The sequence below is a fragment of the Xenopus laevis genome, chromosome 3S, assembly GCF_017654675.1.
Source record: "Xenopus laevis strain J_2021 chromosome 3S, Xenopus_laevis_v10.1, whole genome shotgun sequence".
In the NCBI taxonomy this organism is placed as follows: domain Eukaryota; kingdom Metazoa; phylum Chordata; class Amphibia; order Anura; family Pipidae; genus Xenopus; species Xenopus laevis.
This window is the reverse complement of record NC_054376.1, coordinates 58,803,146-58,828,910: the sequence shown is the minus strand read 5'-3', so window position 1 is coordinate 58,828,910 and position 25,765 is coordinate 58,803,146. Positions and strand designations below refer to the sequence as shown.

The following is a 25,765-nucleotide window of genomic DNA, read 5'->3' as shown; positions in this document are numbered from 1 at the left end:
TCGGGTGTTTAACTCAAGGACTCCCTATATTCTTCAATTAATAACAAATATTTATAAAGTGCCAACATATTCTGTAATACTGAACATTAGAATATAAAAAGGGGCATGTTTATACATTTTGCTGCCTTGCAAATAATCACCATCACCCCTTCTACTGCCACATATCTCTCCAGTACTTATGATAGGAATGTGTAGGTATATATATACTTCTAAGATTATTTACACAATTTCCTGCTCTCCTAGTCCTAGGAATTTGTCTTCTAAGATAATTTGTTTATAGCACTTCTTAATAGGGGAATAATCACTGATCTGTACTGCCTGCCTAATCAGCAACATCTGATACTGGTTCTAACCATACCGGATACAAATAATTATTCTAACGTGTGCTACCTGGATACTGACTGTGATTATGTATTTTCCAAAACATAACCAAGGTACTGTTCGTGAATCTGTTCTACCAGGCTGGGGCTTGGCCACTTGCTAGAGTCCTGCAGCGGGTCAGGTACCTGCCAGTCACAGAACTAGGTGCAGCCGGGCTCCGCCCCCCACCCTCGTCTGTGAGGCTGCAGCCGACTCCAGGGGGCCAGTGACTGCTGGGGGGTGCGGGCCCTGGCCCAATTGCACCCCCGGTAGTTACACCACTGGTACCTGCAGGTTGCAGGTAGACGTTTCAGGAGCTGGTATAGACACGGGTCAGCGGTTCTTCTCAATAGCGAGTTTTACTTTTTCCTGATCACACTTACTTCTAATGATGTCACTTCCGGTTTACGACAGTACTTCTTGTTTCTTGGTCAGCGGGTCACGGATCGGGTTGTGGATAAGGTACTTGCGGGACGGGTTTAGCAAGTTGGTTCCGCACAGGACTCTACCACTTGCTGCTAAAAAAAAAAATGCTACACTCCCAGAACTTCTGATAATATAGCTGTGCTTCCTGCTCAGAAACGTTTGTATATATAGATAATGCACTTTCTGTATATTGGTTGTAAACTGGGGCCAGCTGCACTGATTTGGAATACTGACTGGATCAATGTTAACACTTGATTTGTTAAATCATTTGTGATTATGTTAAAAAACAGATTTATAAAGCTGGGTATTCCACCTTATGTGACTTTACATTGTCCATAGTGAATCTTGAAATCATCCATTAAAAATAAGTAGGTGCAGTATTGAGAAAGGTGTATATTTTAAACCATTATATAGGTACACAGCATAATAAGCTGTAGAAAAAAAATTGCATAAAATGCATATTTTTTTCTTTAAAAATACAATTTTTCAAGGGTCTTCTGTTTTTACACTGGAGCAAACAATTAAATACAATTTGCTATATTACATGTCCTAGAACATGGTGTGTTCTCTCTTATCTGTAGATAAGCATACACTATTGCGGTCAGCCAACTCTTACAAGGCAGTAGGCTGGATGGAGTGCTAGAGGATATTCAATGGAGTACGACCCTAATCCGGAAGGTCCAAACAAGTGCAGCACTGTGGAGAACAGCCCAGAGACCTGTGACCTCATGAAAGAACTGAAGAAATATTATACTGTCCCTCCCTCCCTTCATTCATTTCAAAGTTACTCAAAATGATCTACTTTTTCTAGAGAAGCCTCTGTGCACGACTGTTCCACAGTGATATTTATGCTGCCAGAGCATGATTAATGTATGATTTAAGCCAATAAAGTTAAAGGCAGTGAGAGATTGAATATTTAAAATACATACAGTAGCTTATATGGTGCATTCACTTAAAAGGGCAGTTCACCTTTTAGTAAATTAGAAAATGTCCTATTAGCATATCAATTGGTCTTTAAAAAAATGGCGGCCACAAACCACAACAGCCAAAATGGCTGTCATTTTTTACTTTACTACTTTTTTGTCTACTCCATCTTCCAGTCTCTCACTAAAACTACCTGGTTGCCAGGGTAAATTGGGCCTAAGCAACCAGATAAACAATCACACTAAAATAATTAACCCTTTAAGGAAGGGAAATTAGTAGCAGCTCTCAGAATCTTTCATAAAGTGCTAGGATTCAGTCAAAAAGTATCCTTGTTTGGTACAGCCTTAGTGTGTGCTATGCTAAATGCTGCAGTCTGTTAACACTGTACTTAAACAGTTCAGGACATTTGAGTAAATGTGTCAGGGTATGTGAGGAAACAATTAGCATTCTTGTTTATGTGGAGGTTGGTTGAGCTTTTCAAATGGTATCTGGAGGGAAGACCCCAGCAGGGCAAATCAAATTTGGATTTAGGACCCCCAGAGCTACATTGATAGTTATACTACATATTGCAAATAGCTTACTTGTTATGAAATCCTGCATGGCAGCCTTCACTGCTACAAATAAATCTGTGAATGTTGTGTGCAAGACAAAACACACTCCAAAATGAAGTATGCATTGCTGAATTATTAATTACCCTCTCCTGCAAATGTAAAGGTAAGTTGCCTCTTGGGCAGGAAAAATATGCTCAGTACAATTACACTAAATATTGCATGAACAGCTAAAGACCACATTAATGTAAAGCAGTTTGGCTGTTACTGGACCTTTAATATTTTTTTTAATCAGAGACAGGAGTGTTGAGTTTCTAGCAATACTGCAACTGCAAATGGCCCTTCAGTAAACAAATACAATTTATTAAAAAAATAAAAAGTAATACTTTTAAAATTAAAACCTATAAACAAATGTGATACAAATAATGTATTCATCATCCCTATAATAGCAACAACACAGACTTTCAAAGTTGTAGACAGAAGCAGGTCCATCTTGAGTGTCAGTGGGCAGCTATTAAGAAGCCAAGTTTAGGGGTTGTTGCAAGTCAAGCAGGAAATGAGGTTCCCTGCATTAAAAGCAAATACTAGGGGGTGGATTGCTAAATTCTGACAAATTGCACTGGTTCCTTAGCCATCATGAAGTGTCACTGAATTTGTAATCAGCATTTTACAGTATTAGAACTTTATATTGCATACTGTATATAAAAATGTGAATTTGTCCCTGCACTAGGGTTGCCACCTTTTCAAAAAAAAAAACAAAAAAAACAACAGTCCGATATATTTATCTTTTCCCCCTATAAACACTGGGATCAACCATCATTTTTACTGGCCAGGCTGGCAAAATACCAGCCAGGTGGCAACCCTACCCTGCACGCTAGCATCTTTATAGCAGCACATCTAATGTACTATGAATTAGTAGAAACGTCTAGGAGCTACTAGGGACTTGGAGGCACAGATCTGCTCTAATAAAACAGTATGGCTTACCTTGCCATGGCACAGAGAACTAAAACATTATAGGCAGCATTTCTAGCCTAGTTTTAAAACTGTTTTCAACCCAACTACCGTTCCACTGGCATGCAAATCTTCATTCCCAAACCTAATACACAGCCAAGAAACTGCATATTGAGGAATGAAGGCTCACAGCTCCTTATGGTGATGTACTATACATTCATTTGCAGACATTGGAAAACCTGTTGGTGTTCATACAAGTTTTGACCAAACAAGATAAATTTTACCAGATCTTGCCTGTATTGAGAGATTAAAAACATAAGGTCTTTCAGTTTACAGCCTTGCTAGGGAACACAAGAGTAGCAAGGATTTACAAATGTCACAGGCCAGTTTTGACATTAGGCATTTTGGCAGGCTTTGTGTCCTACTCTGCCCAAGCTCTGTAGTGTGACATCCTTAATTGTACTTGGAATCCAAGCTCTGCAGAACTGTAGTGAAGCTTATTCTTTACCTTGTCCCATATGGTACTGCTTGCTTGGCAGTTTGATTCATTAAGGCTTAAGTGTAATCACTATTTTGATGTTCCTAATCACTATTTGAGTTCTCATTGTGGAACATCATAGTTTAAGATGGACATGATACAGAAGACCTGGGAATAATGCAGTTTTACTCTCACGGTGCAAGGTACTGTGGAACAATTATACTATACAACAGATTAATAGCTGCTATAGACACAAATCTACTATTTTGTGATAGGAATGCTGGGACATTTCCATTGTGTCAGATATAGTGCAGATAGAAAGAAGGGGGGAGGGAAGACTATGCAGAAGGTTTCAATGTAAACAGAACCGCACAACTCTTAGCCAATACCTTTTTCCTGTGCTCTATAAATCTTGTCCGATCCCATTTCTCTTGCAGGTAGAGGTTGGTAACTGGTAAAGTTGGTTGGTAGGCTCTGTACATGTTGGACACACAGCTGAGACTCAAAACTTCTGGCTTACGGAGATGAATCCGCTCTCACAAAGCAGCTCAGGTTATAGGAAAGTATCACATAACTGACCACCTGATCTGCATGGTTACATCTAACCTGCCTTGCACATCAGTAGAGCAATGCATCATGCTGGTCTCATAAATGAAAATTGCTTCTAGCATTGATCACTATACTGTGAAGTATAGTATATGAATCACCCCACCACCCCATTTACCACTATGTAGTCACAAATCATATGTAAATCTAATGTGCCTAATCTGACTGACCTGAGAGAGGATCTTTGCAGCAGTGGTTTTATGGTTAATTCTTTACAAGCAACTTTACTCCAGTATTTTTTTAGAATATATATTTGAAGTTGGTCAGAACTAACCACTAGTCATTTGGACATTTGATTAAATGTAGAATTAAGTGCACAATGTGCCCCCCCACCCTTTGATAAAACAAGAAATGCATACTGCTTCAACGTGTTTATTTTGTGCCAAAAAAACAAAGAAAAAAAAACAAACAAAACTACACCACATCCATAGATTAAGTGCATCTTCTGCTTGCATAACTACAATGAGGTAGAGACTTTACACACAGCTTCACAGATATACCCTGCTTAGGGCAGCTAGAAGTAAATTAGCTCAGCATGTACTGGATAGGAGAGGGATAAACAAACTGGGGTCTTTGGCACAGAGCTTACAATTTTAAGGGGGAGGTAGAAATAAAAATAAAGGACACAATCTTAAGGCCTACAACAGTTTGCATAAGTCAGTTATTTCCAAAAAACTGACAGTGAAACAAAGCATGGGCACTTATTCCCTCCAGGAGAAAGGTGTCAAGCCATCTCTTCCAGCCTCTACCCCATTCTCGAGACACATCACAGCCCTTTTTGTCCAGCCAAATACAAACAGAAAGTGATTAAAAACTCTACCATCCCCTTAAGTGCAAATTAAAAAGTGCAACAAACTTCTGTAAAACTATATATACACACACACACTCGCTCAATCTTGTTCTGTCAAGGCCATAAGTCTGTCCTTTTGGTTATAAACTCTGTTGTACAAAGAATTTATGTAGGTTTTCTTAACCAGCAGCTCCCAGAAACAGAAAAACTGCAATAATGTTAAAAGCTGCCAGGGAAAGAAAAGAAAAAAAATATATAATGGACTTAAAAAACGTCTTTAAGAGTGTAAAAAGGAACTTGTAAAAATCCCACAGGGGTAAAAATATGAAATATGATTTGGTTTAAAGAGCAAATTCTGCTATTGTTACAGTAAAAATGTCAGCTGAACTAGTTTATATAGTTCAGATGGGACATCAAATAAATTGGAAGGCACTGTATGGCAACAGCAAAACATGGGAGGATTAATGTAATTTGCATCACCAGCAGTATTGCAAGGAATGTAAAAGAAGCGCCTGTAATAAAAAAAAAAGTTAAACCAAAAGCAGAGGCATCACTAGCCATAAACCTTAAGAAAACAAGGCCATGAACATTGCTTAATTTCAGCAATGTTATTTGGGCCCAGTCTGGGAACTGCAATTAAGTCCTGAGAAGGAAATATCCCACTCACTATTTTTTTTAAAAGAAAAGGAAAAAAACCTGGCAAATTTCAGTGTGCACTAGTGTGAGAAAACTACCACAAGGTACAGCAAGTGCAAAAAAAAAAAAAAAAAGTGACATTCTCCCCACAATCCACTGATTTATGATCTATCCCTGGAGAAAAAAAAAAAAATACAAGTGCTTCCAGTGCTGGAGGGAAGAAATTCTGAACACTCATTTTAGCCCCAACATATCCAGTTGTCAGATTTTTGGACCAATGTTGTGCCAATATCTGATGTCTTTAGCTTGAGTCACGACTCTTCTGATTACGCATAAGAGGGCGGTGGTGGCGCAGGATTTCCATGGAGTGTTGCCAGTGCCAGCAGGAGCGACAGAAATACTTAAAGCAAACCTGTAGACAGATAAAGATTTAGTATTCCAACAATCAAGTTATGACTGAAAGACTAGCATAAGCAGTCAAGTGGAAGAGTCAAGGCTAATCAAGATACCCAAAGAATGTTATTTGGCAGGGATCTTAAAGAGGTTGTTCACCATTAAACGAACTGTCAGTATGATGTAGAGACTGATATTCTGGGACAATTTAAAATTGGTTTTCATTTTTATTATTTGTGGTTTGAGTTATTAGCTTTTCATTCAGCAGCTCTCCAGTTTGCAATTTCCGTAATCTGGTTGCTAGGGTCCATATTACCCTAACAGCCATGCACTGATTTGAATAAGAGACTGGAATAGGCTCCTGCCTGCTATAATTAGGACATCCCAGACTGAAGGAAGCTCAACTCAAATAATTTATAGTGTAATTAAAGTTATTTATGCTTGACTAATGTGATAATAGGATTTGGAATATATTTTTTGGGCGACGGGTCCCCTTTAAATATTAAACACATAAGTGAGCTTCACAATTAAAACCTTTGGCTGACCATTTCAAGGCATAATCTTAATTTGCAAATACAACGATTCAGGCAATTTATTCATAATAGTTGAAATGCTGAATCCAGAATGATGTTTGAAAATATACTGGTTAACAGAACGCCAAGTAGGCTTATGATCCCCACTGACATCTACAGAAATATCTGCAAAACAAAATAGGCATTCCATTGTAATGAAACAGATTGATCTTAGGAAATATAAATGCTACCAAAATCATATGAAGGATAGTTCAAGTATCCAGCTTCCTTGTGGCAGCCCAGCCATTGCCAAAAATAAAGGGAAAGAGCTACAAAACGTTACTCAGCCATTGTGACTTCACAATTACATAGAAAAAAAAAAAAACTCCCCAACACTTAGGGCACTGGTCAACTTTGAAAAAAAACATGTTACCTGGTCTCTGCAGAAGAATGGTCCAGGCTGAGCATTGCACACCTGGCAAACAGAGTCTTCCAAATATGGGTCAATTTGAACCTGAGTTTTAGAAAAATCCAGTGAAAAGTAAATCTTTATGAATCGATTCCTATAAATCTAATGGTTTTGTGCGAAGAAAACAGAAGTGTACATAACAGTAAAGGCTGAGCAACAATTTAGGTTTACCTGGCAAATAATTACATGTTAACTTTGCTGCAATGATCAGCTACAGAATTATCAAACACTGAGTGGAGACTGGCATATCCCACGTTTCATGTAGCTACAAGCAGGAGGAAGCCAAAATTAGTATGGGATCCATTATCCAGAAACCGGTTATGTAGAAAGCTTTAAATTACAGCAGTCATCTCCCATAGACTCCCCAACAAGTTATCCAAATTACTTTTTCGCTGTAACACAGTACCTTGTCCAAACTAAGAATTAATCCTTATTGGAAGGAAACCCAGCCTATTGGAAGGAAACCCAGCCTATTGGGTTTATTTAATCTTTACATGATTTCCTAGTAGACTTAAGATCCAAATTACAAAAAGATCCATCATCTGGAAAACCCCAGGTCCCAAGCATTCTGGATAACAGGTCCCATACCTGTACAACTACTGAGATTAAGGGAGCGATCCTCTTTTCAAAATGCAGTTTCTGCCCAGGGCCTTAGGGAGCAAGATTCCCATAGTTGGTGATGTTTAGTGGCAATTAAGAGTGCAGGTTTATTGTATGTCTTTATCTCAGCAGTTTTCAGAACACTGCAGACTAGAGGCCAGCTAGAGGCCTAGAAATCTGCTATAAATACTATAAAATCAAATATATCCAATTCAGAGTACATCTTAAAAACAGATGTTAATAAAGTAATATGTCTTAGTCTAGTAATTTGAATAAACTGGAGTAAGCAAAATTTAGTCTCACAGAATTTAAGAAACCAGCCTTTACAAATCAGAGAAACCTTAAAGGGATTAGGTCATGATTTTTAGGATGTAGTTTTTATTTCTAAATTACACTGCAAATAATTCACTCTACAGTATAAAATTTAATTCCTGAACCAGCAAGTGTATTTTTTTGTAGTTGTAATATTGGTGTGTAGGCAGCCATCTCAGGTCATTTTGCGCGCGCGTGGGTGATATCACTCCACCTTGCAGTGCAGCATTAAAGAGCGACTGACGTTTATCAGAACACAAGTCGCATGACTGGGGCAGCTGGGAAAGACTGTCTAGCCCCATGTCAGATTTTTAAATTAAAAAAAAAACAAAACAGTTTGATCTTTTGAGAAACTTATTTCAGTGCAGAAGTCTGCTGGAGCAGCACTTTGAAAAAAAAATATGTATCCCATGACAGTATCCTTTTAAATCTAGAGAACAGGAAGGTTTCCACAAGCATCAGTCAGCAAAATAAAGGCTCCTCATTTAGACTGTTGAGATTGGCATACAATTTCCACTAAAGATACAAACAGATGGTGTGTTAGAATGACATCTATTGAGAGTTCTTGTGGAAAGAAGGAGTCCAAAACACATTGCACATCTTATCTTCAAATAAATGATATGCCTTTCAAAACCTACCTTTTTCGTAAACTTGGCAGTCTTTATTTCCACAAATGCAGCACTTACAGCTTTTAGATAACTGCGCTGGTTATTGAAGGTCACGCGACCTGACCCTACACACAAGCATGAAAAATAATGTTAAAGGGGTATTTAAGTTATTTTCCATACATAAACACAAAACTGTAGGTTACAGTTAAATCCTTTTTTATTCAGGGGTATGTGGGACACAGGGACCTTGAGGAAGCATCCACCAGGAGACAAAACTGAAGGAAGAAGAATACTCCCTGCACCAACTTATTGACCAGAACTATTTACATCTAGTAGAATAACCATAAAGTGGATAAAACAATCCAGAGTAGACTCACTACCTGGGAGGGTTGCCCTGTGTCTGACAAACTCCTTTTCCTTAGGGCAATGACATGGAGCTACTTGTAGCAAACTAGCTCTCGCTACAAAATTGATTCTTCTGATAATGTTCAATGCAGGTGTTTTAAAAGAATTTTCAGTATTGTCTATGGCGGTGTATTTTCTGGTGTTTTGGAGTCTTGAAGTAGCTGGCTATAAGTAGCAAGGTGCGTCTTAGCTCTTACAGTTTGTAGGACCATGTAGCAATTTTACAAACTTGCTTGTGGGCTTTTCTAAACCAAGCCTCAGCAGAGTACCGATGCCTCTAGTAGTGTCAGAGGTGAACCTCTGGGGTGGAGCTTTCCCCACAGGCTCTAGGCAGGTTTTTCCTATTCAATCTGAAGACCGTGGCATTAGAGGCTAGAGAACAAACAAGGAAGGTTTTAAATAATTGGTTCTGTTAGGTAGCATTTTAAACATTTGCTCACCGATTGGATATTTGTGCTTATCAGTATCAATGCCAGCATAGACTACACCTCCAAACAGATCGTTCATGATAGAGGCCAAAGCTTCAGCATTTAGCATGCCATGAAGAGCCCCCACAAATACAGTCTTACTGGGATCTAGCCGCTGTGATGGACTACGCACAAAGTTGCTGTCTGCAAGTACCCAAGGAATGACTTGCACCTAAGAGGTAAAAAAAAAAAAAAAGTACTAATTGGCAAAAGAATTTGAAGCTGCACAGTCCTGTATTAAATATTTGACTAGTATATGTTAGTTGGGTGAGTAACCTTTCTCACCCTGTAACAAGAGTGACCTGGATGTAGAAACCCCAGGTCCAACACTTCAACGTAAACACAATGTGAAACCACTACTAGGAAATGGGAAAAACACTCACCCGACGTCTCAAGTGGTCCGGGTGCATCGCCCCAAACCCGTAGCAAAGGGTGTGTGTAATTTTAGGTATGAAGCAGATCGGCAAGCACTCCGGAAGCTTCTTGTTAGTAAAATTCAACTTTTATTTCAACACATTAAAACCATTACATCCGTAATGTAATGGTATTAATGTGTTGAAATAAAAGTTGAATTTTACCAACAACAAGAGGCTTCCGGAGTGCTTGCCGATCTGCTTCATACAAAAAAAAAAGTACTAAATTAAGAAAAATCATAGAACCTTTTGATTGTTTGATTCTGTTCAAAAAAAGTACTAAAGAAAAATCATAGAACCTTTTGATTGTTTGATTCTGTTCAAATGGTTGATTTGAGCTTCTCAGAAGCTACATGTGTAACTCACAACAGCCCTTCTAAAGTATGACCGTAGAGTAATCCTTAATACACAAAAACGGAATATCTTGTAAATTATATCCTTATAAATGGAGAGTTCTGATGTCATCAGTTATAAACGGTGAGTTCTGTCATTTGTCACATGACTCACTGAAGTTTGTGTATAAATAAAGTACCCCCAGTTGCAAATTATGAGGATATTAGAAGTTACCTTGGAATTCCATGACCTGTATAAAAACTCTGCCTTCGGCCTTGTGTTTTTATATGGTCATGAAACTCCTCCGTAACTTATAATATCCTTATAATTTACAAGAGGGGGTACTTTATTCACTATATTATTCCGGGCAGTGTTAATACAAGATATTGTAAATATTCTAAGGTAGTATTCCAAAGTAGAAGCCCTGAATAAGCAGTTTGTTTTGCACACATGAACTTGCACATTCGGACATTATTTTAATGTCAGTGATTTCTTTTTTGACCTAACTCCATGCAACAGTCCCCCCCCCCCCACAAGTCTGACTTAAAAGTGGATGCTGAAAAGTGTAACTAGATTTAGTAGTGTTTGCTGAAACTCTTTTGGGCTATATTTCTTTTTTGGAGCATTGTTAGAGCACCACATGGGTCCAACCTTGGCCCTTTGCTTTTTTTTTTAACCTTGTTTATTAATGACCAGAAGAAGGTATTGGAAGTTCTGTATCTTAGCCAAGGATACTAAAATGTGCAACATTAAGTTGCATGCAGGATGCTGCCACATGCAGAGCATTTTAACTAAAAAAAGAACATATCAGTGTGAATTTAGAACTTGCCACAGGAAAACTCACTTTCTATTCATTCCTATAGGATATTTATCAAATGGTGAATTCAATTGATAAATTATTCTAAATCCTATAGGTAGGAATAGAACATGGGTGAGTTTCAGTGCCAAGTTTTATGCTCACATTTTCATAAATCTGCCCCTTAAATAGATAAATTTAAAAAATAAATAAAAAAAATTGACATGGGCTGTTAAATCAGGACTATTGTCCAAAATGTGAACATCATGTTTGGGATGTTGGATAACTTTCAACAAGCCTAATATCCAAGGCTATTGTGATATCCAGAATGCTTGGGACCTGAGGTTTTGTGGGTTAAGGAGTCATTCCAAAACCGTTTAAAATACCTTAAAGGGCACCATTTGCAAAAATATATATATAATTCCCCAAAGGTTGGGGTAAAGAGAACCCCCCCCCACCAGCACTTAGGAGGAAGTTCCCAGTTTGAGCAGCCAAGTTGGGGCACACATGCGCATAACAGGATTTTTTGATACTCACCGTTAAATCTGTTTCTCTGTAGTCATAAGGGGGACACAGGGACCGATGGGGTTAAGCTCCACCCTCCAGGAGGCAGGACACTTGGTAACAATTAATTAAGGGGCGTGCCGTGCTTGGCTTAACCCCGCACACAGTGCTCAACACTCAGTTTGTTCCAAAAAAATTTTAACCATTATAACTGAACTATAACTTATGACAGAATGAAAGTCAGGGATTATCCTGGACACGACCATCAGGTCAACGGCTCGTCCTAGGGCGGGAAGCCCTGTGTCCCCTTATGACTACAGAGAAACAGATTTAACGGTGAGTATCAAAAAATCCTGTTTTCTCTGTCGTCTTAGGGGACACAGGGTCCGATGGGGACTTAACAAAGCAGTCCCAAAAACAGCAGGGTGGGACGAGCCAAATTTAACTGATTTAGTGGAAGATAGACTGCAACACCTTGCGACCGAGGGAGGCCTCAGCCGACGAAGTTTTGTCGAGTCTGTAGAATTTAGTAAATGTATGAACAGAGGACCAGGTAGCTGCTTTGCAGATCTGATCCAATGAGGCAGCATTGCGCCATGCCGATGAGGCTCCCATTGCTCTTGTGGAATGAGCCTTGACACCTTGTGGTGGTGTTCTACCTTTTGACAGGTAGGCTTGGCAGATGGTTTGTTTGATCCATCTGGCGATGGTAGTCTTTGATGCTGGTAGACCTTTACGAGGTCCGGAAGGAATAACAAATAGAGTTTGAGATTTCCGAAAGGGCTTTGACCGTTCAAGGTACCACCGGAGTGCTCTGACTACGTCTAGATTGTGAAGACGTCGTTCCTTGTCATTATTTGGATCTGGACATAATGATGGAACTATGATTTCCTGATTAATGTGGAAGGAAGACACAACTTTGGGTAGAAACGAAGGAACTGTCCGCAAAACTGCCTTGTCCTTGTGGAACACCAGAAAGGACGGATCACAGGATAGTGCACTCAGTTCAGACACCCTTCTGGTTGACGAGATTGCCACTAGAAACACAGTCTTGTAAATGAGCCATGTGTCGGAAATAGAACTCATGGGTTCGAATGGAGGGTCAAGTAAGGCCTCGAGTACGAGATTAAGATCCCAACCCGCGACGGGCGGTTGAAATGGAGGAATTACGTGAGCCACTCCTTGCAGAAAAGTCCGTATGGTGTCCTCTGTTGCAAGTCGATGTTGAAAAAGGACAGACAACGCAGATACTTGTACTTTTAGTGAACTGAGTTTTAGACCCAACTGCAGACCACGCTGTAAATAGGACAACACTCTAGGCATGCTGAGTTCTAGAGGGGGCAGGTTGAGCTCTTCACACCAACTGTAATAGGAACGCCACACTCTGTGATAAGATTTGGAAGACGTGGGTTTACGTGCTTTTAGCATAGTTGAAATAACTTCTTCTGCTATCCCTTTTCTTCGCCAGATGGATGCTTCAATAGCCATCCCGTCAAAGCGAACAGTCCGGGATTTGGATGTGTCACTGGACCCTGGCTGAGCAGATCTGGTCTGTGTTGTAGACGGATCGGTTGTTCTATGGACATCTCTTGCAGATCGGAGAACCATGTTCTTCGAGGCCAATAGGGAGCTACCACAATTACCGTGATGGTAGATCTCCTGATCTTCTTGAGGACTCGAGGTAACATCGGAAGAGGAGGAAAGACGTATGCCAGGTCGAACGACCAAGGCTGTGTCATGGCGTCCACTCCTTCCGCTATTGTGTCTCGGGAACGAGCAAAGAACCTTTGAACCTTGCGATTGGTTCTGGATGCCATGAGGTCGATCTGTGGGTAGCCCCAGAGATTTACTAGCTCCATGAATGCCTCCGGATGAAGTTCCCATTCGCCCGGATGTACGTGATTTCGGCTGAGGAAGTCTGCTTTTATGTTCGCCACTCCTGGGATGTGAATGGCCGACAATTGTACTTGGTTGGTTTCTGCCCAACCCAGTATTGCTTGTGCTTCCTTTAGTGCAGCTTTGCTGCGTGTTCCTCCCTGCCGATTTATGTACGCCACTGTTGTGACGTTGTCGCTTTGGATGCGAACTGGTTTTTGGTGCAGGCGATGTGACCAATGGAATAAGGCTAGTCTTACTGCTCGCAATTCTAGTACGTTGATGTGAAGTTTGGACTCCTCGGGAGACCATTGACCTTGTGCAGATAGGTTGTTCCACGTGGCCCCCCAGCCCTTGAGGCTCGCATCCGTGGAAATTACACTCCAATCTGGGCTCGCCCATGATTGACCCATGGCCAGGGTGTCCATCCTCAACCACCACAGAAGAGTCTCCCTTGTCGTGTGGGAGAGGTTGATCACTCGCGACAGAGGACCTCCTTTCCAGGATGACAAAATGTTTGCTTGTAAGTCCCGTAGGTGAATTTGAGCAAAGGGAACTGCCTCGATGGTTGACACCATGAGTCCCAGTACTTTCATTGCCATGTGGACAGTTGGTCTCTGGTGAGATAGGAGTGACTGTACTTGATCTCTGATCTTGTGCTGTTTGTCTCGTGGAAGACAAACCATCTGTGTCATTGTGTTGAATTCCAGGCCCAAGAATATCATCTGGTGGCTGGGCTGTAGGTTGGACTTTGACCAGTTGATGGTCCAGCCGAATCTCTGCAATAGTCGAGTCGTCTTGCATAAGTCCTCCTTTGCCTTTTCTTCTGATCTGGCCTTCAGGAGAAGATCGTCCAAATATGGAGTCACTGAAATGCCTTGTAGTCGTAACGTTGCTGCCGTTACCGCCATAAGCTTGGTGAACACCCGTGGTGCTGACGAGAGTCCGAACGGAAGTGCCACAAATTGAAAGTGTTGATTCGCGAATGCAAATCGGAGGTATTTTTGGTGGTGGATCCAAATTGGTACATGAAGATATGCGTCCTTGATGTCTAAGGACATCATGAGCTGTTCGTGCTCCATGCCTCGTATCACTGATCGGAGTGTTTCCATCTTGAAACGAATGGACCTGATAAACTTGTTGAGCAGTTTGAGATCTAAAATTGGTCGGAAGGATCCGTCCTTCTTTGGCACTATGAACAGATTGGAGTAGAACCCTGAGAATCTCTCCGGCTGTGGTACTGGTACAATTACTCCAGTATGTTCCAGTTTGGAAATGCATTGTAAGAATGCTCGTGCTTTTTGGGGGTGTGATGGAACCCTGGACATAAGGAATTTTCGAGGAGGTAGATTTGTGAAGTCGAGATGATAACCTTCCGTGACTATCTCGTTGACCCAAGCATCTGAAGAGTGATGGATCCATACCTCCCGGAATCGTAGTAACTTGCCCCCTATTTGTTCTAGCGATTCCGGAGGGGGTGCCCCGTCAGGCTGAGGTAGACTTATCTCCTGCGGGCTTCGTGAAGGTTTTGTTGGACTTCCATGGGGTGCGAGTTTTATCGTTGGTCTTGTTACGAAAGTGGGAGCGTCGTGGTGGACTGTACTTGCGTGTGTAACGTCCGCTTTGGCCACGAAAAAACTTTCCGCGTCTGGCTGTCCCCATGGACCTGCTCTTTGCCTGAGGAAGGAAGGTGCTTTTTCCCCCTGTTGCTTGTGAAATGATTTTCTCAAGTTCTTCACCAAATAATCGTTGACCTTTAAAGGGCAGTGAGGTTAAGGATTTCTTAGAACTTAGGTCAGCTGACCAGTTTTTAAGCCATAAGGTCCTCCGTGCCGCTATGGATAGAGCTGATGTTCGGGCTGTAATTTGTGAAATATCCAGGGTAGTATCACAGAGGTAAGCGGACGCCTCCGCAATTGTTTGCGCAGAGGACAGTAGGTCAGTTCTGGGCACTCCTTCTTGAATGTCTGTGACTAAAGATTCTGCCCATGCTTGAATAGCTCTGGACACCCAGGCTGAAGCGAGACAGGGTCTCAGGGTCGATCCAGAAGACGTGTAAATAGCTCTTAGGAACCCCTCTAACCGTCTATCCGACGGATCTTTAAAGGCCGCTGCGTCAGTTACCGGCAATGTGGTAGATTTTGATAATCTGGACACGGGAGCATCCACCATTGGAGGATTGGTCCACTTATCCACAAGCTCCTTGGGAAAGGGGTAGGATTTTGAAAATTTCCGTGTAGCTTGGAATTTTCGTTCTGGATTGTTCCATTCATCTTGTATCATGTCCGTCAGCTGGTCATGCGATGGAAAAACTGTTGTGGACTTCTGTTGTCTCTTGAACAACCTAGATGTTTCAGCTTGTTTTTGTGCTTGAGAAATATTAAGTACTTCGAGCACCTTTTTAATGATGCCATCCACATCATGTTGGGAATCACGATCTCTCTCACCCTCATGATCTTCCTCTTCTTCCCCCGAGGACTCGTCTGAAGGTGGTATTTCGCCTTCTGATTGAGAGGAATTTTGTTCTGCCGACAACTCGTCGGAAGATACATGTGCTAAGGGATCGGCCTTAGAGTCATGAGAACGTTTGCGTTTGCCGCTTGGTCTGTGACTAAACTTAGCCAAGGCTTTTCCTAGGGTATTAGCAATGGCTGGTAATCCTTGTAAGGATGCTAAGGACTGAGACAGTTGAATAGCCCAGGAAGGAGCCGGTAGATCTTGTACCCGGCTGGGCCCCGGCTGTAGAGAAGGGCTTTCTGACCCAGGATTTTCTGTCTGTGTCTCTGTAGGAACAGGGTTGTTGGAAGAAGCATTTTGTGCCCCCTGCCCCATTGAACAAGATCTGCACAGTGGCTCGTTCTGACCCCCTGGAATCTTAGATTGACACTTTGTACAGGCAAAGTAAGTCACCATTGCTGTTGTGGGTACTCTCCCCCCCGCCCTAGTGAATAATCCCACTGGCCTACCTTCTGCCATTGGAAATCACCTGAGTGGAAAGTAGTGTGCGAGAGCTGAGTCAAGTTCCAGCTGTTGCAACTGTATTTATGGAGCGTGGATAATTTCCAACTACTCCGCTTTTGCCACCAACTGAGCTCTAAACTAGGAGTATGCCTTGTGGAGCTGTGTTGGTCTCTCCCCTGTGCGTTCCGGCGCAGCCAGCCAGTCCTCTCTGTAGAATGAGCGGGGACAAAATGGCCGCTGGAACGCATATGCGTTCCAGCGCGAGCGCGATCCAAAATGGCGACGCGCGCCAAACGGAACAGGGCTCTGCAGGCGCCGGACTCCCCGCCCCTCCTCCTAGTGCGTGCGGATCAGTTCACTCTCCCTCTCCCTGCCGTCTGGCCTCTCGGTTCTACACAATGCGCAGTGTGCGCATTACAAGTAGGGAAGCCAGCGTGTCAGTGCCTGTACTCGGCTGCAGGGAGAGGATGATGCAATGTCTTTTTCCCCACTCCGGTTCCCTCACTGAAGGTACCGGGGGGCACGGGGGCACAGAGCACGGGTGGCGAGAAGAGGAGGAGGGAGGTATGAGGGGGGGGGGGCGGAGGGGGTTAACAGCTGGTGCCACCGTAGCAGGGAGGTTACAGGCAGGTGCCAGCGTACTTACCCAATGGTAGGTTCACAACGGCCAGACCCTCTGTCAACCGAATGGAAGCCAGGCACTGTCTGGATGGTCGGTATAGCCCTCAGGCTAGGTAATGACCCCGGTGAATATTACATGGTGGGGGCTAACCAAAGGATACAGGCAGCCCTGTTCCTGGTATCACCCCAGGTGCCAGCCTCAGCTAGCCGAAGAAATCTTTCCCCACAGGGAAAATCCAACCTCCTGGTAGCAGGACACTTGAAAAACTGAGTGTTGAGCACTGTGTGCGGGGTTAAGCCAAGCACGGCACGCCCCTTAATTAATTGTTACCAAGTGTCCTGCCTCCTGGAGGGTGGAGCTTAACCCCATCGGTCCCTGTGTCCCCCTAAGACGACAGAGAAAAGGAGATATTGTTGCAACTTGCGCATCACGTCAGAAGCGTGCAATGTGCATGTACTGACCAACATGGCTGCTTGGACCAGGAACTCCCCCCAATTAAAAAAAACCTACTGTTACCCCCAACTGGAATGTAGCCTATTGTATTTCTAGACAATTGGATTCCAGATAAATGATCCCATACCTGTATAGGTATTGTTATTTATGCAGTTTATATATGGTTTATAGATGGTAGTATAGTTAGGTCTGTATAAACGTGCCTTATGTGCAAACATGGAGGCGGGTTTTGAACGTAATAGACATTGAACCACAATAAACTAGGTGATCTTGGATATATTGCAAGAATACAGATAGAATAGATTTAGAAAACAGTATAAAAATCAAATATACCATGGTTAAAAGTATTAGAATACTTCAAGTCAGAAATTACCCCATCCTTGCCTTCAACATTCAGTGACTCTCCCAGCATCTTATAATGCTTAGTGCAGTCTCTGCCACATCTGTTTTAACCCTCATTGCCTGCTAACAGAAGCCCTGCATAAGCAAGGAGTGTAATGTGCTTTTAATTAGGTGCCAAGGCTGCTTTTCTTGATCCTACATGTGTAGGACTACAAATTAATGAATGGGTATCACCAGTGCTGTTAAAATAATTGATATTTATTGCTAAAGTATACCCCAGCTTTCAGAGAACCAAAAGACGTTTGTACCAAGGTGGCAAGCAGTGGTGGCTGTACAAAATATTTAAAGATACTGTATAGTGTGTCAATGAGAAGCAATAGGTCCATTGCAGTTAGAGAAAAAAGGAAAGCAGAGGAGCAAGCAAATTTGGCAGCTGACACCTCTGTGTGCAGGGTGCTAGTTTTTTATAAACCAATCATTCCACTGTGTGGTGGGGTGAAACCTTCCTAGGCTGATCAATGTTCAGTCAAAAAATAGTTTTAACACTCAATTATGATTACCTCCTTGCAGCGCATCCTGCGACTGGACATTTTGAAGTAGTGTTCACTCAACCCATCTTGGCTTAATAGGTCCTGAGTGCATGCCTGAAGCAAAGCACGAACAGACTTCTCTGATTCAAATACAAGATAAACATACCCTGGGGATCAAAAATAATTGGTTATAACAGGACTGAAAAAAGGCAAATCTGGCAGTGCAGTTTTTAAGGCACCTAGATGACGCATGGAAGCCACCAAATACTTTATAGGACATGTGGTTCCTGAACATGTTGTTAAGAGACTATTTACCACATTATATAGTTGAGTTGTGATTACATGTGTATAAACAAGCATTCAACCACTTCTAGTTGTCAGATTGCAAACCTGAGCTGGTTGAACCAAGCAATTTGGCCAGGTATATATCAAATGGGCCAAAAACCCATCAACTGACCTTGATGCACCAGAGCTTTGAGTTATTCACTCCACAGCTTTGTGTTTATCATGATTTATTTTTTGTAGCACTAAAAATGCAAAAACTAATTTGACGACCATATTCACAGTAACCAACACATAACTGCAGGGTTGGACATATACTATAGATATTGAAAGTGCATTTTTAAGTTTGTTTTATTACCATTTAAGTCATAGGGTTACCCAATTGTTCTATGAAAATACCACAGCTAATGCATAATTCATCCTAATTGTCCCATTAACTCCCTCACCAAAACTGCCCTGCTATTTAGGAACTACTGTAGTAATTATTTTACATCCGTCCACTCACAAGATGTTGCATTGAATGTAAACAAAAAGCAGTACTTGTACTTCCAATTTTTAAGAACCTGTACGAACAGGTTGAATAGTTCCAACAAGCAAGCCTGATGCCTTGTAGGGAATGGGGTGACAGATTTGGGAACAGTTTCATACCCCCTGGTCTTCCCACAAGCAAACTGTTCCACTAGCATTTACGGTTTGGGGTGTCCCCCCCACTAGTTTACAGGGTCTGTTACATTTGGATTGCTAGACAAGCTGCTCTCCAGCTTTCCTCCTTCCTATTTATCAAAAAAACCCAAAAAACAACAAAGCTATAAATGGAACTATTGTTGAAATTGCATTCTGCCTATTTTAAAGACAAGGTCCATATCTTAAAGAAACAATTCTTTTTTACAATTCAGTGTAAAAAAAAATAAAAATGGGTAAATGGGCTGTGCAAAATAAAACATTTCTAAAATAGTTAGCCAAAAATCATGTATAAAGACTGTAGTGACTGTCTAACAGAACCCAACTTCCTACTTTTCAGCTCACTAACTCTTGAGTCAGTCAGCGACTTGAAGGGGGGGGCACATGGGACATAACTGTTCAGTGAGTTTACAATTAATCCTTAGCATTCAGCTCAGATTCAAAGCAGATATGACCCATGTGACCTCCCCTCAAGTCACCGATTGTTACTGCTTGTTAACCAGTCAGTGTAAACTGAGAGCTGAAAAGCAGGAAGTAGTATTCTGGCTGTTATGTTAGACATCCAGTCACTCCAGCCTTTATACATTACATTTTTGCTTAACTAACTATATTTGAAACATTTTTTATTTTGCACAGCCTATTTACCCAGTTTTAATTTTTACACTGAACAATTCCTTTAACCATTACAAAGCACCAATTTAAAAGCTAAGCTACTCCCCACTTCCTATATATAAATGGCAAATTATTCAGGTACCTCTCCCCTAAACAAACCAGTTCTCTAAGCAGCAGCTCATCAGGGGGGTTTCTTGCTGGACTGGTAATTGGTTGTATCTAGCAGTTTCACCTAGCAGTTTCACCTAGCAGTTTGCCATAATAGTGAAATTCAATAAAACAATCATGTCCACAGCTGTACAGAAAAGGTGCCATGACCACCATTTAACAAACATTTCACAACCACACCATGGTAAACAGGGCCATAAAAAAAACATTTTAAAGGGGTGTGGCCTTACTGACAAGTTTGTATATAAATTCCAAACCATTCCCAAATGAAAAAATTGCATACAAACCCAAGTAAGTTGTGAAATAGTATGTCATGTACATTTAACAGTACAGATTAAAAACTGCAGATACTTGCATACAACTAGAATTTTAGTTAGGTTGTCAGATTCCCTGGTATATCAAACCTTCAATGAAAGAAAAAAAACGAAATAATATGTCCCATAGCAAAAAGGAGAATAGTAATTAAAGGCATTCCACTAAGGCTGTATCCCAAATCCCCGTCACCTTATCACCAGAAGCGTGTCCATGAAGAAGAAGATCACCACCAGTGTATCTCCCGTAAAGTGCAAATATAAATAAAATTCCTACCACATTCGTGTTACCTTTGGGCATATTACCTTTGGGAGGGCAGCGGGGATGCTTGCCATCCTTACCAGGCCATTCAACACTAAGTGCTCCAAATACACGGAATGTGTTGATAAGTCCAGCTGTAAAGAACAAGGAATAGAGGGACCATTGTATATCAATCACAAGAAGCATAATAGTAAAGGACACTACAAATTGTTTGACAATAAAACATGTTTTGTCTAGATGACTTATCCAGATGTAGGAGTATGGGGTACCTAATGGAGCACACTTAATGTTGCAGTCTTTTCCAAATACAATGATTGAAAAAAACAGACAGTAAAGCCATCTGACAATAGTACAGCAGGAGACCGAATGGTAGTCATTCCATATGGACAGATCTGTTAAAGGGATACTGTCATGGGAAAAATTTTTTCTCAAAATGAATCAGTTAATAGTGCTGCTCCAGCAGAGTTTTGCACTGAAATCCATTTCTCAAAAGAGCAAACAGATTTTTTTATATTCAATTTTGAAATCTGACATGGGGCTAGACATTTTGTCAATTTCCCAGCTGCCCCTGGTCATGTGACTTGTGCCTGCACTTTAGGAGAGAAATGGCAGGCTGCTGTTTTTCCTTCTCAATGTAACTGAATGTGTCTCAGTGGGACATGGGTTTTTACTATTGAGTGTTCTTAGATCTAACAGGCAGCTGTTATCTTGTGTTAGGAAGCTGTTATCTAGTTACCTTCCCATTGTTCTTTTGTTTGGCTGCTGGGGGGGAAATGGGAGGGGGTGATATCACTCCGACTTGCAGTACAGCAGTAAAGAGTGATTGAAGTTTATGAGAGTACAAGTCACATGACTTGGGGCAGCTGGGAAATTGACAATATGTCTAGCCCCATGTCAGATTTCAAAATTTAATATAAAAAAATCTGTTTGCTCTTTTGAGAAATGGATTTCAGTGCAGAATTCTGCTGGCATGCAGTTTCAAAATTTTTTCCCCATGACAGTATTCCTTTAACATATGTCAATGTAATAAAGGTTTGTAATGTTCTGTAGTACAATGTAATACATGCAGTGCACAGATTATTCAATATACAGCATAAAGGAAGCAATAGATTAATAAATTTGTCAGATAACCAGAAAGTTACACACCAATAGCAATTTGTAACTATAAGACTAAGAAATGGTTAACATTACTTTCCTATAGATTTAGGGCTTCCCTCGCCTCTTGTAAGATATTTTTTAAATATTTAAATTGAGCATTCTAGACTTACTTTCTGTTATGTCCCAGGGGACACCACCAAGGAAGACTTTGCAGGAATACACAGGATTTTTGTAGTTTCTAGGGGGTAGTTGTCCACTCCAGGTGCAGGTTGCTTCATTCACAGCTGAAGACAGACAGCATATCAAACTTAGACAGACAATCTACCTCATGTTCTAAGCAGTATGAATTTCCACATTTCTGAAGCATATATAGTGGGGGGGGTTTTCTACTTTGCTTTTAAAATGAAGCAAGTATTTCTGGAGGCAAGTCTGGAGGGTCCATCTAGAGCTTTAGGGCTATAGAGCACCACTGGTTTTAACAACTATGCCTTCCTAGTAGTACACAAAACAAGCTACAAATATTACACCAGGAAATATTTAATCCACTTTTGTTCATAAGCACACAGTTCTAAAAAACCCATCATGAACTGATAAGCACCTGCAGCCTGTCTGTGTAGGCGTGCCTCTCTCTCAATGCTAAATGGGTCATCTGCAGAATCCAGCAGATCCCAGGAAGGCCAAACTGAAGTGCCAGGCCACCTCTTTGTTATACCAAGTGGAGAGGCAGTTGCTGCTGCTAAGGCTGCATGGTCCTGGTCTAGCCTTGAACCAACACCAAGCCTCAACGGGTCCCGTGAGATTCCACTACCAAGTGGGAGGAATGGCAGTGGAGGAGAGATGCGAAGACTTGACTGCAAAGGCAAAAGGCATTGGAGGTTAGAATCCCTGTTAACAGGGAAAATAGGAAGGAGAAAAATAATTGGATTAACACACATGTACGAGCATAATCAATATGTAAAAAAAAATCTGGTATCATTCGTGATTTTCAGTTTGTAGCACTGGAAGAGAAATACCAGAGTTATTTTCTGAAAGAGTAAAGGTGGTGAGCAGATCAACCCCGCCCCCCCCCCCATGATATTCCCACCAATGGCTAGCGATATTTGGCAAAACTTGGCCCAGTCTATTTTGTAGCCATGAGAAATAGCAGCTACAAGATGCCAAACATAAGAATTGCCTCTTCTACACACATGCCGGGGGGTGGGGTATTTAACATCAACTTTTTCTCACTGAAAAACTGACTCCCAATCAAAAAATCCCCTTAATCTAGCAATAAATCCAAAAGAGGACATGTGCAGAAAAAAAAAAGTCATGTCGTGCAACTCCCCCCCCCCCATTTCATGCTAAAAGACAAATAAAAATAGCAACCTTTTCAGATTATTTAACAAAAACATTAACAAAACCCCTCGACAATCATGAAGGCAATCTTCAAATTGTTAAAGGGACATTTGCCATTGACTTACAGAATTGGCAGGTTTTAGCAGTGCTTTGGAGCATAAATCTCAAAATGTTTTTTCTTACTCTAAAAATTAAGCTTTTCCCTCTAAAAAAGCTTGACCAAAAAAATAATAAAATAAATAGGTCCCGTAATGTCTTGGCAAAGCCATTTATTACTATTGTCTATTTTGTAGCCTTGACAAGTAGCGGCTACTAGTAACTGTGACTACACCCTTAGGGCTATTCCACACGGGGAGATAGCCACGCGTTTGCGGCGACAAAGCGGAGCGCCAGTCGCCGCGACCGGCGCAGGCGACAGTTTTGTATGGGCGCCTATGTAAAAACGCCTGTGCTAACCACACGAGGCGATGCGCTTTTCAACAGTCGCCTGAAAAAGCCTGGCGAGGCATTTTCAGGCGACTGTTGAAAAGTGCATCGCCTCGTGTGGTTAGCACAGGCGTTTTTACATAGGCGCCCATACAAAACTGTCGCCTGCGCCGTCGCGGCGACTGGCGCGGCGCTTTGTCGCCGCAACCGCGTGGCTATCTCCCCGTGTGGACTAGCCCTAAGTGTCACCTGTACATCACTTGCCTGTTCCTTTATTGTATGTTCAATTCTCAGCTCGTGGTCATTTTTCACCTCTGTGCGCCACACCATTACCCGCAACAGAAACCAAGGGGACCTTTGTCTCTTGCTAAGTAACTTAGGTTAGGTTTTTTTTTTTTAATTTACTTAAGTTAAACTGGGCAAACAGCATAAACAGCAACAACTTGCCCTGTTTAGCCAAAGCTAAACTACAGAGTATATTTTCAGTACAAAAGCTTCATGCATTAAATTCATGAACAAGGTCCATTAAGAATTAGGAGGCAACAAAAAGGTTTCCCCCACCAACATTAAATGTTCTGTTTAGGACAACTGCAGAGGTCCTGTATGTCATGCTTGCAAACTGGCTTCCAGATGTTAGGGGCAGCAAGGTATTCCATATAAAATGGGCACAAACTAACATTTATAATGGACAATTTCTCATTTGCAAAAACACTTAACATGGACCTGTCACCTAGACAAAAATCTGTATAATAAAAGTCCTTTTCAAGTTAAAGATGAAACCCAATTTCTATTTTTTATTAAAGCATCCATAGCCGTTGTAAGCTCATCTAAAAATCTCAGCCGTCAATCAAATGTCTGCCCCTCCTCTATGCCTTAAGGCATAGAGGCAGGGCAGACAATTACTTTCACTTTCCATTCAGCACTTCCTAGATGTCACTGCTCTCCCCACATTCCCCCGTTCTCTTCACCATTTAATTGTGTTGCCAGGGCATGGGGATGGACATCGGGTCCCCCATTCTGGTGCACAAAATATTCTGAGATGATACAAAGCTTGCCTTAATAACAGTGTGCACAAAATGGCTCATTCCTGCTTGCTATAATTATGAATTCCCAGACTGATGGAAACAAGATTCAAATACATTATATAGTGTAATTGAAGTTCATTTTGCTTGACTAATGTGATAAAATAGGATATGCACACTCCACATACTGCTTCTGCACTGGATGAAGGGGCATGTCCCCAAAACGTTTGCTGGGATCTCACAAATAAAAAGCTTTTTTCAAAAAAATGTTTGCAGAAGCAGTATGTGGAGTGTGCCTATGTTCTATTTTGTTTGGAGTATAAGAAGGCTTTTGGTTTGCAGCAGGGCCTACATGGAGCACCTCTAGTGAGTCAAAGTTTTTTGTTTATACGAAACAATTGTGGGGAATGAGTTTAAAAATTTGGATGTATTAAAATAGGATATGGATTTTTTTGGGTGTAGGGTCCCCTTTAAAGCATCATGTAAATATGCACTGCAAGTCTTGGCCACAGGGGGTCACCATCTTGTAACTTTGTTAAACATCTTTGCAAGGCCAAGACACTGCACATGCTCAGTGTGGTCTGGGCAGCTTAGGGATTGTCATAAATTATCAAAACAGGGAAACAAACAGTTGCTTGAGCTCTGCATGGCTGGGAAGTAAGGCGGGGACTCCCCCTGCAGTTCATAAGTATGATTGTTTCCCTGCAGTTAGGGACCGTCTTGACAATTCCTGTTCACAGCAATAAATGGAGCATTTCACTTCATATAGTCAGGTTTCTTATAAAAACTGTACACATTTTTAAATTAAAGTATATTAGAGATATGTTTCTTTCTCATTAAAGTAAAAATGTGATTTTATCGTTTTGCCTTTACATGCCCTTTAACAAACAGCATTTAAGCATTTTGCTAATGTCATATTATACCTTTACAGTGTTCCACAACTCACAATATGGCTGTTTACTATGGCAGTGTTTTTGATCATGCTGTAGCAGCAACCAAAACAACGAGGGGCATACAGTATTTACTATGCTGTGTAAAACAAAACTTTTTTGAAAAAGCTGTGTAAAATAAATTGCAAATTTATAAAGGTCTGTAATTTTATGCCATGTGAATGCCAGATTTGCCACCTTCATTTTACAGAAGTCACTCAAGGAAAAAAAAACGTTGCCTTTTTTACACGGAAAAGGCAGCCGATCTGCGGGTATTCTCCCGTTTTTTCCGTAGCATAATAAAATATGCTCGTGTGTGCTATAG

At 41.3% G+C, this 25,765-nt stretch overlaps 1 protein-coding gene across 2 annotated transcripts in view; it reads right to left on the bottom strand.

The window, feature by feature from the left end:
* Positions 1–4,543: 4,543 nt before the first annotated feature.
* cpeb1.S (cytoplasmic polyadenylation element binding protein 1 S homeolog) overlaps positions 4,544–25,765 on the bottom strand; it is a 43,137-nt gene continuing 21,915 nt past the window's right edge. Inside the window, exons 5-12 of one of the 2 annotated variants that reach the window (XM_041587717.1) lie at positions 22,327–22,579; positions 21,899–22,012; positions 20,675–20,764; positions 18,345–18,481; positions 9,459–9,657; positions 8,644–8,738; positions 7,058–7,138; positions 4,544–6,131 (exon numbers count right to left, since the gene is read on the bottom strand). In XM_041587717.1, coding sequence (XP_041443651.1) covers positions 6,021–6,131; positions 7,058–7,138; positions 8,644–8,738; positions 9,459–9,657; positions 18,345–18,481; positions 20,675–20,764; positions 21,899–22,012; positions 22,327–22,579 — 1,080 coding nt within the window. In that variant the 3' untranslated portion in view covers positions 4,544–6,020. 2 annotated transcript variants of the gene reach the window in all.